General features: G+C 38.2%; 1 protein-coding gene and 1 pseudogene across 1 annotated transcript; both read right to left on the bottom strand.

Moving 5' to 3' along the window:
- Positions 1 to 2,070: 2,070 nt before the first annotated feature.
- LOC110767370 (UDP-glycosyltransferase 71A16 pseudogene) lies at positions 2,071 to 3,604 on the bottom strand (annotated as a pseudogene).
- A 2,067-nt stretch (positions 3,605 to 5,671) lies between these two features.
- On the bottom strand, positions 5,672 to 8,351 carry LOC110767369 (Tetratricopeptide repeat (TPR)-like superfamily protein). Its single transcript, XM_021970896.2, has one exon. The coding sequence runs from the start codon at positions 8,143 to 8,145 to the stop codon at positions 5,677 to 5,679; it is 2,469 nt and encodes an 822-aa protein (XP_021826588.2). The 5' UTR covers positions 8,146 to 8,351; the 3' UTR covers positions 5,672 to 5,676.
- Positions 8,352 to 15,286: the final 6,935 nt, after the last annotated feature.

Here is a 15,286-nt window from a genome sequence, read left to right as displayed (position 1 = left end):
AAAAGATCTATCGTCCAGTTTCCAAAAGTTTTAATAAAACTCTCATTTCTTGATTCTCTATAAATATGAGAGGAGGTGAATAGATTAAAAGAAAGCCAAAAAACCAATCAAAACAAAAATTCTCAAAGTCACAACTGACAAACTCAAAAAGATCAATTGATCTCAAAAGCTTTCAAACTCTAAAAAACCAAAACTCTTTGATCCACAAGAAACAAATCAGCTAGAATTCAAATCCCTGGTTTCAGTTCAGCTCAGAGAAGTAGTTTTACAAAGCGAGATTTTTCTCGTTACAAATTTGATTCAGCATATGCCAAGTCAAGCAGAGTTCGAGTTTTTCATAATATGAAAACCTCAACAAATTTACAGGAAGCTTCCAGGTGTCCAGAATGGTCAGAATAGCCTCCGTTCAAAATCACAATCAGGCAGAAAGCAGCTCTTGGCCAACAATCCTCAACCCAGTCGTCTTCTGTTCAGCTCAGATTGAAGTAATACCATTTTTGCCCAGCCAGCCAGCCTTTCCACGGCCAGAATAGATTAAAGTTCTGCCAATTTCAACATTGGTATCGATTTCCAACTGAAATTCATCAGTTGAAGATACTGACTTACAATCCCAGTATAAATGAATCCAGTCCAGCCCGTTTTACCAAAATAGACAGAAGTCGAGGCCAAAGTGTTCTGTCTTTTCAGACTTGGCAGCTTTTCTCTGTTTTAATTCTGGTTCAATGTTTAGTTTGTGTTTATTATTTCAAACAGTTGAAAGCTCTTTTTTTAGCTTTTATTTTGGCTAGAATTGCCAGTTTTGTACTGTGAAAAATTGTAAAGTCCTTACTAGTCTGAGGCAAGGAAAAGAACTTACTTGAGAGATTTTCCTCACCCAAATTCATAATTGCTTATTTAGAGTCAGTAACTTGGGGCGCAAGTTATCTATTTTTTAGAAGTTTGCTAGGGTTCTAAACCGCTAGCAATGGCACGCTCATACACAAAAGAAAATTGACTTGTTGACCACAAATAGTTTTCAAGCCAATAAGGAACTTTACCCTACCATCACAAGATCAGATCATAAACGGGTGAACACCAACAACTTTCGTTCTTATAATTTAAATGTTCACAATTTTGGCTATTTCATGATTATGACGTGGTTTGCTAAGTTTTTAATCTCTATCCAAGTCGTTGATGTTGTTAATTTTCATGACAAAAATCTGACGTGCCAACATATGATTATCGCATAGGAGAAATCCACCTCAAGTTTCAGTCTTGAAAATCAATTGGGTTTAGCAAATCAGACTGCGATTAAGAAAGGTAGCAAACTATAATTACAATATACTAAAATTGTCAAAGATACACCTACATAAACAAAAATGAAAAATAACTCAAAATATAGGGACTAAAAATTGACCTCTAAAAATTACTAAGAAGCCAAGCCAAAGAGCAAATTGCTTTGTGGGCCCCGACAAGTCATAGTAAACTAGAATACTGCATTATAAACCGGACCATTGTTTTGGCATATAGCAGCTGAAAGAAAGATTCTGTGAGCTTTAGGGAAAGAAAGCCTTCCTGTCTAAATAGAAAAATTAAAAATCTTAGTACCATGTTAGCTGCTGATGTTCGAGGTGTTGCTAGACCTCGTCTAGTTTCAGTTTAATTTCTTTTTGGTTTGGGGCTTTAGCCCCCCTTTGTATCAAAAAATAAAAAAGAAGCGCTAAAGTCCACAACCATGATTTGTTTTTGTCAACCACAATAATGAAGAAAAGTGATAACTTAAACTATAAAGGAAGAGTTCGATGTAAAAATCAAAACTACTAGGAAAGAGAAGTTTCTCGCATAGTACATGCACACTACCATGATATTATTAGAATTCAAAACTGAAAGCACTAATTTATAAGTCAAAATCATATTTTTACTAGACTAGACTCGTTAGCGATAATTTCTTGTCTTTAAGTAGCTAGAAAATATAGACTAGAAAGTTGACTGAAGAACAAAGAGTAAAGAAGACAAACTAGCAAACCGAGCCAAAGAATAAATTGCCTCTTGGCTTGGCCACGGAGAAGTCGTAGTAGACTAGAATACCACTACAAAAAGTAAAGTCATCTCTTCCATTGCTTTCATTCAAGTTAATACAAAAATACTCATGAACTCATATTAACTAGTAATTACCAATTGGACTTCCGAATGAGTCAAAGGAAAAGCTGATCTATAAAACGACCCAATGAAGAGTGTGAGGATCCACCTTCCATCAAGGCTTTCTTGCACTTCTCACTCATCTCCTTCACCCTCTTCCTTTGATCACTATCATGCTCCATCACCTCTTTTATTCCTCTCTCTATCTCCTCTGCACTCACCACCACTTGATCGTCACTCCTATAACTCATCTTAATTTCCACTGCCAAACCCAAATCCCTCACCAATTGAAAGGCATTTAGTTGTTGCTCCGCGTACATTGGCCATGTGGCAACCGGCACACCATGCCATAGACTCTCCAGCGTTGAATTCCACCCGCAATGGGATACGAACCCTCCGATTGCCCGGTGAGCTAAGATGGCCACTTGTGGAGCCCATCCTATAACCTTGCCAATCCCAACCTTCCGGTCGAGGAACCCTTCCGGCAAGACTCCCTTGTGATCTGCATAATCACTTGGGAACGCAATCATCCCCTTTGGTGGGGCCTGGCGTAGGGACCACAAGAACCGAAGCCCACTGTGCTCCAGTGCGCACGCTATCTCTTTCACCTGGTCCTCACCAAAGCTTCCCATGCTCCCAAAGCAGAGGAACACTACAGACGACGGAGGCTGATCATCCAGCCACCTCAAGATTTCCGAACCTTCATGGTTATGATCACTCTTCAAGTTCAGTATGGGTCCCACTGGGTACAGTGGTGGAGTTTTGCCATCGTCAGAAATAGAGTGAAGGGCATGCGATTCTAGCTCCATGACGGTGTTTACCAAAATACCCTTAGTTTCTCTAAACCTTCTGGCATGGTTGACGAATTCAGCGGCGCTATGCTGGTCCAGAAACACACCAGGTAAGACTGATCCAGCAGGCAATGGGTTGACAAAACTCGGCACAACCAACTCAGCGTCCGAGTCCTTGAACTCAGTGCAGTCCTTGTTCTGCTCATCATGAAGGGTTTGGAGGTGAAACATGAGACCAAGAAACCCTGCGCTGGACGTGAAGAAGATGTACGTAGGAACCCCAAATTCATGGGCCACGTCTATCATAGAGGTGCAGAACAGGTCGATGACAAACCCAGCAAGCCTAGGCTTGGAATCGGACTGATCTGACTCAGTGAGTTTGGTGACAGCATCTTTAACGTGGGCCTTATGATTCTCAATGAAAAACTTGAGGAAGAGGTTAGGGTTGATGCCCCGAGTCGCTATGGCTTCCTCCGGGAGATCGACGAACTTGATACGTTGTGACATGGAGTCTGTGTAGGCATCAACAGTACCCTTGGGCATGGAGTCAAAAGGTAGCTTCATGGTTAGCACTGTGATGAAAAGTTGGTCGTCTCGAGCAACCAAGAGTTTCGCAATCTCGACTGCAGACACGAGATGGCCAACACCTGGGGAAGGAATGAAAACTAGCTCTGCAGCTTTCTTCATTTTGGAGACAACACGAAGGAAATCAGATAGAGATTAGAGAGATGGTTCTAGTTCAAGCTTTCACTTGTGACTTGTGACTTGTGAAGATGGATTAGGACGATCTGTAGCTTTTATATATATCAGGTGCTGCATCAATGCACGCACATGGATTTTGGTGTTTTATATATAGACCGCTCAATTCTTGGAACTTTCCTTGGCCCTGCCAAGAAAGTGATGTCATGCCTTTGCTGGCATTCTGTAGAAAAGTCGGTTTTATTGTCCCAAAGCTTACATGAAGTAGTTTCCAGAAAGACTTGGAGACCGAACTAAAGAACAAATGTGGACCCTCCGACCATTGTTTGGCAGTACCAGCTAAAAGAGATGGTGTCTGCGAGCCCTGATGAATCCTGGATTACCACACAACGGTGCTTATATTTAATTGGCAAAAGAATCTGTTAAATCTTGGCAACAAAGAAAACATAGTAGGTAGAAGATAGTGAAGTTATACAAAGTAAATAAGTCAATAAGAATACCTAGTCAAACGACTTCCTCCCATTTCTGCACTGAGGAAAATGCCCGGCTGTAGCACCAGAACTCACTTTAATGGCCAAAGGAAAACAGAGTTCTCTGTTTAAGTTCTTGATGGAGAGTCCCACGGCCAAATATGGTTTCCTCATGTGCCCTGTGACACAAATTAAAATTTTTCATTTTCAGGATTATGATCATTTTCACCTCCAAATGAATGAACAGTTACCATTCATGGCGGTATGTGACTCTGTAACCATTCGAGCAATTTAATATTTTTTAGGAACCGAGGAACATGATTCGTATCTGTACTTCATTTTAACCATATATGTAACATTAAAGTATAAGAATGCAAGGTAACAAATATATACTGTGCTCATCTCATGAATTACGGATAACGCATTACTGAATTCCTTAACAAACATTTCTCGTGGCCTTCATGGGAAAAATTTATCATGCTGCAAATTTATATCTAAATACACTTATCAGTAATTTAGCACGCACCCTTCTTAAATTATTATTGCCAAATTATTCGTAAAAAAACGAAATAATATTTTTTTGGTTGTTTATGAAGGAACTAGTACTTATTCTTTTGTTCTAAACCAGCATTAAGAAAAACAAACAAAAAACAGAAAGGCCCAAATTTAAGGAAAAATAGCTTCTTTGACCAATTTATCCTCCCAGAGCAAATGCAAATTGGTCTGATTTGAGGGTGAAATAAAACCGTCAAGATGGCCTGTTCTATATCTGGGTCTCATAATTTAAGCAGTTATAATAGCCTTCTAAGTGCTATAGAGCACAAAACATAAACATTTTCAAGACTTCTTGGAAGAAGAGCGACCAATATAATACAGGGCACGCTCAATACTAAGCATGGAAGAAAAGAGCCACTACTCATGCAGGGTATTCCATCAAAGATCAAAGAATCATTTAACTAAGGATATGAGTCATGACCATGCACAACACTACTATAGACAGAAAACATGCTTTTTAACTGACCTGAATAATATGGATAATGCCTTTCCGAGATGGCAGCTTATTACCATTACTTTGGCCCAGTTCCCAGGGTCCAAGTTCACTACCAAAGGCCATATGGACAGACGTGAGCACCGTCTGAGAAAACCTGCTTTGGACAACAGCTGACCTGCCCAAAATCCAAATTAGCATAACAGTAGAGTTCCATCTGTAAACACAAGTGTCGTGTTGGATAACATAAACCTAAGATGAAATTAAAATCAATTAACAAGACATGCCATGTCAATATACTTGCCAGAAAGCAGCCAATATAATAGTTGTCCATAACTAGCTGTCTCCCTATGTCCTTTTTGGGAACTAGAGGAAAAGCATCTCAAAAAGGATTACTGTCGTGTCCACAGGGACAAGGGATTGATCCAAAGCAATTTACATGAACACTGTCTTTCACGGAATATATCACTTCTTGTTATGGAGCCTGGAAAGGAGTTGTGGATGCTGTGATAAGTACACCACCAGATGGTGGATATTTTACAAGTAGATTTGTTGAAGTAGTCCACCACATTGAATGAGATGGCAACAATTCTTTATCCAGTATGCTTCATCACTCATTAGGTTCCAAGATTGCATCTAGAGGGGAACTGAGAGAAGGCCTATAACCAGTATCTTTCATCGTCGTAGTCAATTCCTCCAACATATCATATATCTCATCACACTGAGGATGCTTTTGGTCCCTAGACACAAAACAGTTCAGAAAACCGGTAATCTCAATCCAACTACATCCAGTCTCCTTTCTCAAGCCTTTTTCCCTCATTTGTTTCCTCACTCTGTCAACATTTTCCCACTTTCCTTCCTCGGCATAAATATTTGAGAGCAAGACATGGTAGCCAGTCTTGCCATTTCCTGCCTCTATTTCAAGCAATTTCTCAGCAACAATCTTTCCCAATTCAAAATATTTATGAATTCTGCACGCCCCGAGAAGTGATCCCCAAATTTCCATCACATCACCCTCTTCGCCCAGCCCTTTGACAAATTCATAAGCTTCAACCACTCTTCCAACTCTCCCTAACATGTCTGCTATACAACAATAGTGTGGCGTTAATGGTTTAATATTGTACTCCCATTTCATTGAATCATATATAGAAAGACCTTCATCAACCAAACCAGCATAACTACAGGCAGACAAGACTGCAACAAAGGTAATGGCATCAGGTACAACGCCAGATCTCTGCATTGAGTGAAACAAAGAGAGAGCTCTCTCACCCATTCCATGTTGACCATATCCCAGTATCATTGTGGTGTATGTGACAGAATTCTTCTCATGGGTTCCCGTAAATACATTTTCAGCATAAGTGATTGCGCCACATTTGGAGTACACATCAATTAGAGCAGTTCCGACAAATACATTTTGGTCAAGGTGGTGGCGGATAGAGAACGCATGGAGCTGCTTACCCATATCTATGTTTCCCACTGGATTACAAGCTGGGAAAATTGATGCTAAGGTGACAGCATTTGGTATTAGATTCTGCTCAAGCATCTGCCTAAAGACAACAAAAGCTTCTTCAGTTAGCCCATTCTGTGTGTATCCAGCAATCATAGAATTCCAAGTGGCCTGATCTCTATCATGGGTATACTCTTTTTTGAAAATTCGTTCTGCAATCCTTACTGAACCAGATTTAGCATACATGTCAATGAGATAACTGTCCATCCCCTCAAATTGTATTCCGTGCCTAATAAGATAAGCATGGGTCTGCTTTCCAATATCCAGGTTTCTAAGATTTGATGAAGCCGAAAGTAGAGCAGTTACAGTTACGGAATCAATCATAAACTTTTGCTTTTGCATCTCATAAACAAGCATTAAAGCTTCATCATCTAACCCATTTTGAACGAATGCAGAAACCATAGTATTCCATGAAACAACATCCCTCTCGGGCATTTTATGAAATATTTTGAATGACATCTCAACAGAATTGCACCTTGAATACATCACGATAGTAGCATTTTGTAAAATAACGGGCATCACTCTCAAATGCTTGATAATAAAGGCACGTAGTTGTCCAGCTAATTCCAACTGTTGCAACTGTGAACATGCAGTTAAAGCTGATAGAAAAGTCACCTCATCAAGAATAGCCTGTTCTGACTTCACAGCTTGAAAGAAAAGGCTGATTGCTTCAATAGGAAGGTTATTTTGAACATACGCACCAATCATGGTGTTCCAAATCTCTGTGTTTCTCTCTAAACAATGGTCAAAAATCCTCCTAGCATAATCAAGGCAACCAAGTTCGGCATACATAAATATTGCTGAGCTCACGGCAAACAAGTCATTCACATATTCATCACCCAATCTAAGAAGCATACCATATAAAACATTCGCATTTTTATAGTCTCCCATAGCGGAAAGGGCAGGGAAAACATTGACAAAACTGACAGCACTCGGTGTTATTCTCATGCTCATCATCATCCTAAATTGTTTGACTGCTTCTGCATATCTCTCAGTCTTAACATACCACGAAATCAATGTATTCCACGCAACCACATTTCTCTTACGCATTGTATCAAACACTCTACGTACTAAATCATACTCGGAATAATCAAAGTCATTATAGCAAGCAGAGTACATATTCAAAAGTGAATTGCACACAATCCTGCTGGGATTCGGTAGGCACCGAAGAACATGGCAATGCAGGGCTTTACCCATCTTGAAATTGCGGGTATCAGCGCAGGCTTTGAGGGTAGAAGAATAAGTGTAAGGGTCAGACTTGATGTGGGGAGAGGAGGCCTTCATCTGGGCATAGAACAAGAGGGCTTCATTGGGCATGTTGTTGCAAATGAACCCAATGATTATGGTGTTCCACAGAACGGTTGTTGGGCGAGGAAGAGTATCAAACAGTTGGCGGGCAAGGAGAGGTTGGCCTTCTTGGCAGAGTTTGCTGAGGCGGGAGCGAATGGTTGGGGTTTTGAGTTTTGGGAGTGGGAGGGCTGAGGACGAGAGGTTTTCATGAGGGTTGGCTATTGAGGTTTGAGTGGAGGGAGAGGGTGTGGAGAGAGGTAGAGGAAGAGCAGAGAAGGCCATGGTAATGGTAGCGGTGAATGAGCTACTCTGCTGAACTTTCCCTCCTAATTTGTGGATTGTGATATTGTTTGGTTGGTTGGTAGTTAGGCCTCTGTTTTCCTCAGCTTGCTTTGTGTAAAATTACTAAATTCAAACCCCCAAATGCTAGAGCAATTTTTTTTTTTTTCCCGTCACATCATATTTTCCAATATCGAGTATAAATCCTCTCATTCTCTTTTCCACTCTCAAGCAACTTCTAAGAAAGCAGGCAAATCAAATTCACTTATGTGTAAATTTATAGTTTATCCGACGACAATCGTCCTATTAACTAAACTACATTATCGCCTAGAAAATTAGTCTAAAATTTGAATCTAACAAGCTCCACCATGTTCCGTCATGAGATGATATGATGATGACCTTATTAATTACTTTGATAAATACACGTTATATGAAGAGAAAATATGATAAATTTATTAGTTTTCTATTTTAAACTAGTCAAAGTTTAACCTTAGCCAAAAGTTAAATTGGATGGACAAAAGCACCCCTTCAAGTGTAGTGTGTATATCTCGTTGAGTACATACTCCCCCTCGGAGCCTTACTTGAAGGGAGTCTGAGTTCTTGATTTGCAAAACAATGTGCAAAAGTTAAATTCATTTCTTACGCTTACACTTTACAAAGAGAATTCTCTTTTACATAAGAGTTCCTCTCTATTTTTAAGTAATATATATGAGCTTCTATTCGGATCCCTTAAATAAGTTTATTTAGTAAATATTCATTCAAAGATAATTTCTACAAAAAAAATCACTTGAATCCGATATCATTTGATCACTCAACTAAAATGTTGAAATTTTAGTACTTTCTTAATGTACCGTGTTCATTGATTTTGTAATACACAATTAGATGTTGACAAGGTTTATGATTTGTCTAATTTTTTTGCAAGAATGATTTATGAATGTAGACTTGATGGTTTGGATCGTTGAAAAAAAATTTGTAGGGGACCCTAAAGGGTGTCCCTCAATTGGATCCCTCAATATATATATATATATATATATATATTATGCTTTCATCAACAAAAAATTAAAGAATTATATTTTGCTTAAGAGAATTGACTCTACATTTTATACTTAATCGTCCCTCACTACCTTTTTATTAATTAAAAAAATGAAATTAAATAGTTTAGTAACAAATATTAAACTGTAGGACTTGTTAAAATCATGTACTTAGACTTACTAAACGGTGGTGGATAATCAAGAAAATGGGAAGGAAAAAAAATCGTGAGCGAGAATATTCATTCTTCCAAAAACACATAGCAAAGATTTTATTTTATTTTATAAAATAAGCAATAATTTTTAAGAAAAATTTAGTTATACTCAATACTAATTTTGTTTTAGACTTGGCGAATTGTATTTGAATTTTTCTTAAGTTAAGGTCAATGATGATTACTATGTGCTTTTAGTAATGTTTAGTTTGAATTTGAAGTGATATTTAAATTCTTGTATATATGTGTGTGATTGTGATTCTAGGGCTCGTTTGGTACGTCGGACTGTACTAACTAATTACTATCTTATGGTGTTGATATGCAAAATCGATGTTATTTCACTACTTTTGTTTGAGCAAGCTCGTTACATCTAGTATTTTTCTTGTGAGAGCTCATCGTTTTTTAGCTTTGAATTTCTTCAATTTTCATTTGTTCGTTGTGTGATTCATTTCGATCTTGGCAATGTTGGCAGACGTATAAACTGTACGCTATGTGTTTATTTTTATTTTTATTTTCTCAATTTCATTGGATCTTCGTTGTGATATTTTGTTGTTGATTTGTGTTTTAATTTTATATTCATATATTCTTCAACTTTTATACAGATACTGCGTTGTAGCTCTTTTTTTTGTGGTGAAAACCAAGGTATCCCCCACGCGATTGCGGGGACTAGCCCTCGAGGTACTGTCGGGCGCAAAGCGGGGACCTCTCCCAACAAAGTCTGCTCTATTCGCAAGCGCCTGGGATCGAACCCAGGACCTCTTGTTTAAAGGATCCAAGCCCCTTCCACTTGGACCAACTCCTGTTGGTCGTTGTAGCTCTTTCAAAAACTGGTGCAGGTAATAAACATGTTATCACTTGATATTAATTAGTATCATTTTATTTTTTTTTGAACTATGAGGTGGTCTTGGATGGGTCCCAACTATGGGTGGCACCTTTAAGCCTTAACCACAACCCAAACTAATCCCCACTCACACCGGGTCGGCCCGTAAGGGGTAAAGTGTTGGCCAAAGTGGTGACTCCGTACGAGAGCAGGGATCGAACCCCTGACCTCTCTTAAGGAATGAGAGTGCCGAACCACTCACACCAACCACCTTGGTTAATTAGTATCATTTTTTAAGTGAACGAAAATTATGAATTTTTCTCATCAATGGATATGTCTTTTTTTAAAAAAAATTTGTTTAATTACTTGTTTTTATGATGACTTTGCCTTTTGGTTCATTGATTTATTACAATGGTTGCAATTTTATCAGAAACTGCGGTGCAGTCTGTTTTCATGACGGCTTTGCCTTTAGGTTTTTTCTTTTTCTTTTTTAATTATGAGAAAATTGGGTTTTGTTTTAAAGATGATGTGTCAACTTAAAGTTCATTGAATTAAATTTTAATGAAGTGGCATATGTAGAAGAGAATTCAAGTAGATGATGGGATAGAAAAAACAATAATGATTCTCTCTCTCTCCTCTTTCTTTTTTCTTCTTCTTCTTTCTCTTCACCAGTTTTCTTCCTCCTCTCTATTCCTTATTTCTTCTCTCTATGTTTCTCATTTATGTTCCTGGATTTTCCCCTTCTTTGCTGATGGTGGTGGTTGTAGGCCTGTAAATAAAGCCTAGGCCCGATGGGCTAGCTCAAACCCAATCCAATTTTTTGAATTATGAGCTTATCTGGCCCGAAGCAAGGATAGGACTTGGGCTATGTTTTTAAGCCCTCCAAAAGCCCGGCCCGGCTGAATTATAACTAATTAAATTTTATTTCAATTAATAATGATTATAATTAAATGTAGTTTTATTTTAAAAAGCATATGTCTACTCAAATATCTGTAATAAGTCTTAGGATGAAGCTTTATATACTCAAGAAAACAGTGGAGGTTTCTCCAAGATACCAATGCGGGGCTCCAACCTTTGCGCCATCCATTTTCACATCACACCAGCATGTGTGCCATCCACAATCATGCCCAAGAACATTTCTTCATGCTATCATTTTTATACATACAAACATTCATATATACATATATACTAAAGATAGGAGTATATATTAGTTTAAGAGTATGTATTTTTTGGTTATAATGTATGTATTCTATATATGTGTCTCTCCATTCACTACTACAAAATAGTTAAACCATGACACAAAGTAGACGACGGTGCATCTTAAAACCGTCGTTATGTTTTAAAAGACGACGGTGTTTTTAAAACCGTCATGATATATCATCTTATACACTACTAGCATTAGATTATTTTTAAAAGACGACGCTTGTCACTAACAAGCGTCGTCTTTTAAAACAAGCTGAACAAAAAATAGGTCACTCGATTTTTAAAAGACGACGCTTGTTAGTGACAAGCGTCGTCTTTTAAAAATCAAGTGGCCTTTTTTTGTAAAGATGACGGTTTTTGGAAAGAACTGTCGTCTATTATATGTAAAGACGACAGTTTTTTTTTATAAAAATGGTCATCTATTATATGTAAAGATGACGATTTTTTTTAAAAAAATGGTCGTCTATTATATGTAAAGACGACGGTTTTTTTGAAAGAATTGTCGTCTATTATATGTAAAGAAGACGGTTTTTGTTAAAAAAACATTGTCTTTTAAAACACGCTAAAAAAGGCCGCTTAAGTGAATACGCGCTTGACAAATTTTCAAATTTTCCCCCGTCTTTGAAAACCTTATCTCTCATTAACAAGCGTCGTCTTTTAAAACACGCTAAAAAAAGGCCGCTTAAGTGAATTCGCGCTCGACAAATTTTCAGATTTTCCCCCGTCTATGAAAACCTTATCTCTCCCTCCTTGAAACCCTCATGAGCTCTCTAAAACACCCTCATGAAACTCTTTACAAAATCATCAAAAAATTGATATCAATGAAGGAGTTGAGAGATTGAGGTCTTCGCAGATCCATAAGATGGAGAGGGAGGTTCTGTATTTGAGAATCAAAGCTGGTTGAAAGGTTTGATTTGAAAGTCACCTAATCTCTCAATACCCTTCTACATCTTGCTAGTGAATTCTGGATTAGTCTCTTTGCGTTTCTGGTATTTTTTTGTCTCCTTGATTTCAGATTTTCTGTCTCTCTTGATTTGTCTGGTTTGTTTACATATTTTTTTTATTTCTGGTTTCTTTTTAGATTTTCTGATTTGGTTCTCAAGAGATGAGGAGGAAGCTTGCAGATTTATAGCTTTTTCTTTTGCAGGTTTTCTATGTGAGTTGTGTGTTTTTTTGTTGTTGAAAATTTGTTACCTTCTCTTTTCACCATCATTTTATTTATATATTTTTCCTTTTGCAGGTTCTCGATGGTCTTTTTTATGCTCATTTTACAAGTTTTCTATGGAAATATGGTCCAATGGTAAAATTTCTCTTCCACCTAATTTTATATGTTTATAATCTTAGCTTTTTTTTTCTCTCTCTGTCATTTTGATTTATTTACAGGGATGATGGAGGAGACTTTAGTTGTGCATCATTGGTATGTTTGGATGAGGAAGGCTTGGATTAGGAGTACGTAGGTCTTGTTAGGAAAAGATTGTACTACTTAATTACCATATGTATTGTAGGGGCCTTTTTCTTCCGGCAGTAAGTGGGCTGGGTTGCTGTGAAGAGCAATATGATGCAAGTGTCCCCTTTGTGTCTGAGTTCGAAGATTAACCCCAAAGATATCTCGAAAGGGTGATGACGCATTAGGAAACTCTTTGGTTACCTTCACCAATGAAAACAACAACAAATTACAGATAAATCTTCTAACTTTGCATGAGAAGATTATGGCATGTGAGCAAAATTATCATGGGTTTAGCACTTGAGGAGAGAGAGCTGTGAGTTCCTGTGAGAGACAGAGGTTCTAAGGGAAAGAGAAAGTGATTCTAAGGAGGTTTGATGAAGGGGGAGAATGATGGTGAAGAATTGTGGGTAATCTTAGCAGTTTCCGGCAGCTTGACGGTGACTCTGTCAAAGCTATGCCAATCTGCCAAAACAGGGGAAATAAGGGAAATGTGCAAAGATAGCACGAAAATTACTGGGTTTGCATGTGAGAGAGGAAGCTTGCTCTCTGAAGGTTGTGGGTTGTGTTGTGTTGGGTAGAAGAGGCCCTATTTATAGTTGCTGGGGTTTGTTCTTCTCTAAGAAACCCTAATGGTTTCTTCCCCATCTAGCTAAGCTTTCCTCTTTCTTTCTCCTCCTCCCTCTTGACTTACCTTATGGTGGCAAAATCAACTCTGCCCCTTCCCACAAAATCTGGGATTTTTGGGAGCTCAAAGCTCCTTCCCGCGGCTGCTTCAGAGTAGGGCCTCCATTTTCACCCATCTTCTTTCTCTTCTTTCTTCCTTTTTCCATGGCCAAATCTGATGAAGGAAAGAAAATAGGTATGTATGTTGGTTCAAGGGATGGCATCCTTCCTTGCGTGCTAATATCCTTTGGTTCCTTAAAGGACTTTTGCTTCGAACTTGCTCCCTGGCCTCTAAGCATCCCTTCACGTGTGGACTCCCCAAGCTCCTTTGTGATTTTCTCTTCCAGCTGAGTGCCAAGACTTGCGCTGCCTCTTTATTCTAATTTCATAAGCTTTTTTAAGACCACCACATGATTCATCCAATGGGTGGGATAATCTGATCAACTGTTGGGCCTTTTAGTTGGCTTATTCTAATTAGAGCAATGGGCTATTGTGGTTGGGTTATTCTAATTGGAGCAATGGGGCTATTGTGGTTGGGTTATTCTAGTTGGGGCAATGGGCTACTCTCTCTCTTGTGCTTACCCACGTTTGGGCCTAAAAAATGGGCTAGAGTCCCGAGGCCCCCAAGCGACCCGAGACTTCCATTTCTCGACCCATCGATGGGCCCCATGATAACTTGTTACCATCCATACCACAACCCGCTCAAGCAAGCCCCGGGCATTTGAGTGGCTTGGGCCCACTTAAGCTTGTAGTGCAATTGGGCGTGAAATAATAATTTCCCACTTGGCATGGCATGTTGCTTGGCATGCTTTTAATTATGAAGCTTGATAGGATAATTAGCATGGATTCGCGGAGCTAAATGCATTTTTATAATTTTAATCTCAGTTTCTAGCATGATGGATTTTTTATTTGGCAGGACATGTGAAGTATAACTCGTGCATGGCAGATTTTTGCGTGCTCCAAATCGGGTCTTTTCTCAATAATATATCGCCATGGGCTAGGAATTTATTCGGGCCCAATCATGGATTTTTTGGGCCTCAACATGTATCAATTGAATATTTATATTTAATTGGTAGGAATTATGTTTGTTGTAGAATAAAGATTGGTTAACTGTGTAATAACTATTGAATCTTCAAGTTTTATGAAAGAAACTATTTTTGAGTGTATATATTCATTAATAAAGTATTATGGTTGGTTTTCTAGTTAAAATCGTTGTATAGCATCATATGAAATCAAAAAGAACTAAAATGTAGCAGTTTGGGAACTTATTAGACGACGGTTTTCATAATAAATCATGGTCTTTGCAGATAATTAACGATGGTTTTTATAAACCAACTGTTGGCTTTATAGATAATTAATGACGGTTTTTATAAAACAATTGTCATCTTAACCTACAATCCACGACGGTTTTCATAAAAAACCGTCATCTTAACCTACAATCCACGATGGTTTTATTAAAAATCGTCGTCTTTCCTCCTATAATTAACGATCTTTACCTCTAAATAACGACGATTTTCTTTAAAAACCGTCGTTTTTACAGATAAACAACGACGGTGAAAAGCCGTCGTAGTTTGACACCCAAAAAGATGGCGGTCGATTTAACGACGGTTTTCAAAGCATTACAACGACGGTGGATCCCCGTCGTCTATTTCATTTTTTGTAGTAGTGATTTTTGGTTATAATGTATGTGTATATATAAAACACACATACATGTATGCATAAGAAGTATACACATGCCTACATATACTAAATGTTTATTATATATATACAT

Source organism: Prunus avium, chromosome 3, assembly GCF_965620075.1.
Source record: "Prunus avium chromosome 3, drPruAviu1.hap1.1, whole genome shotgun sequence".
Lineage (NCBI taxonomy): Eukaryota > Viridiplantae > Streptophyta > Magnoliopsida > Rosales > Rosaceae > Prunus > Prunus avium.
This window is presented reverse-complemented; position numbering and strand designations above follow the sequence as displayed.

Coding starts and splice junctions, on each gene's coding strand:
- LOC110767369 (XM_021970896.2), bottom strand. CDS start 8,145: ATGGCCTTCTCTGCTCTTCCTCTACCTCTCTCCACACCCTCTCCCTCC.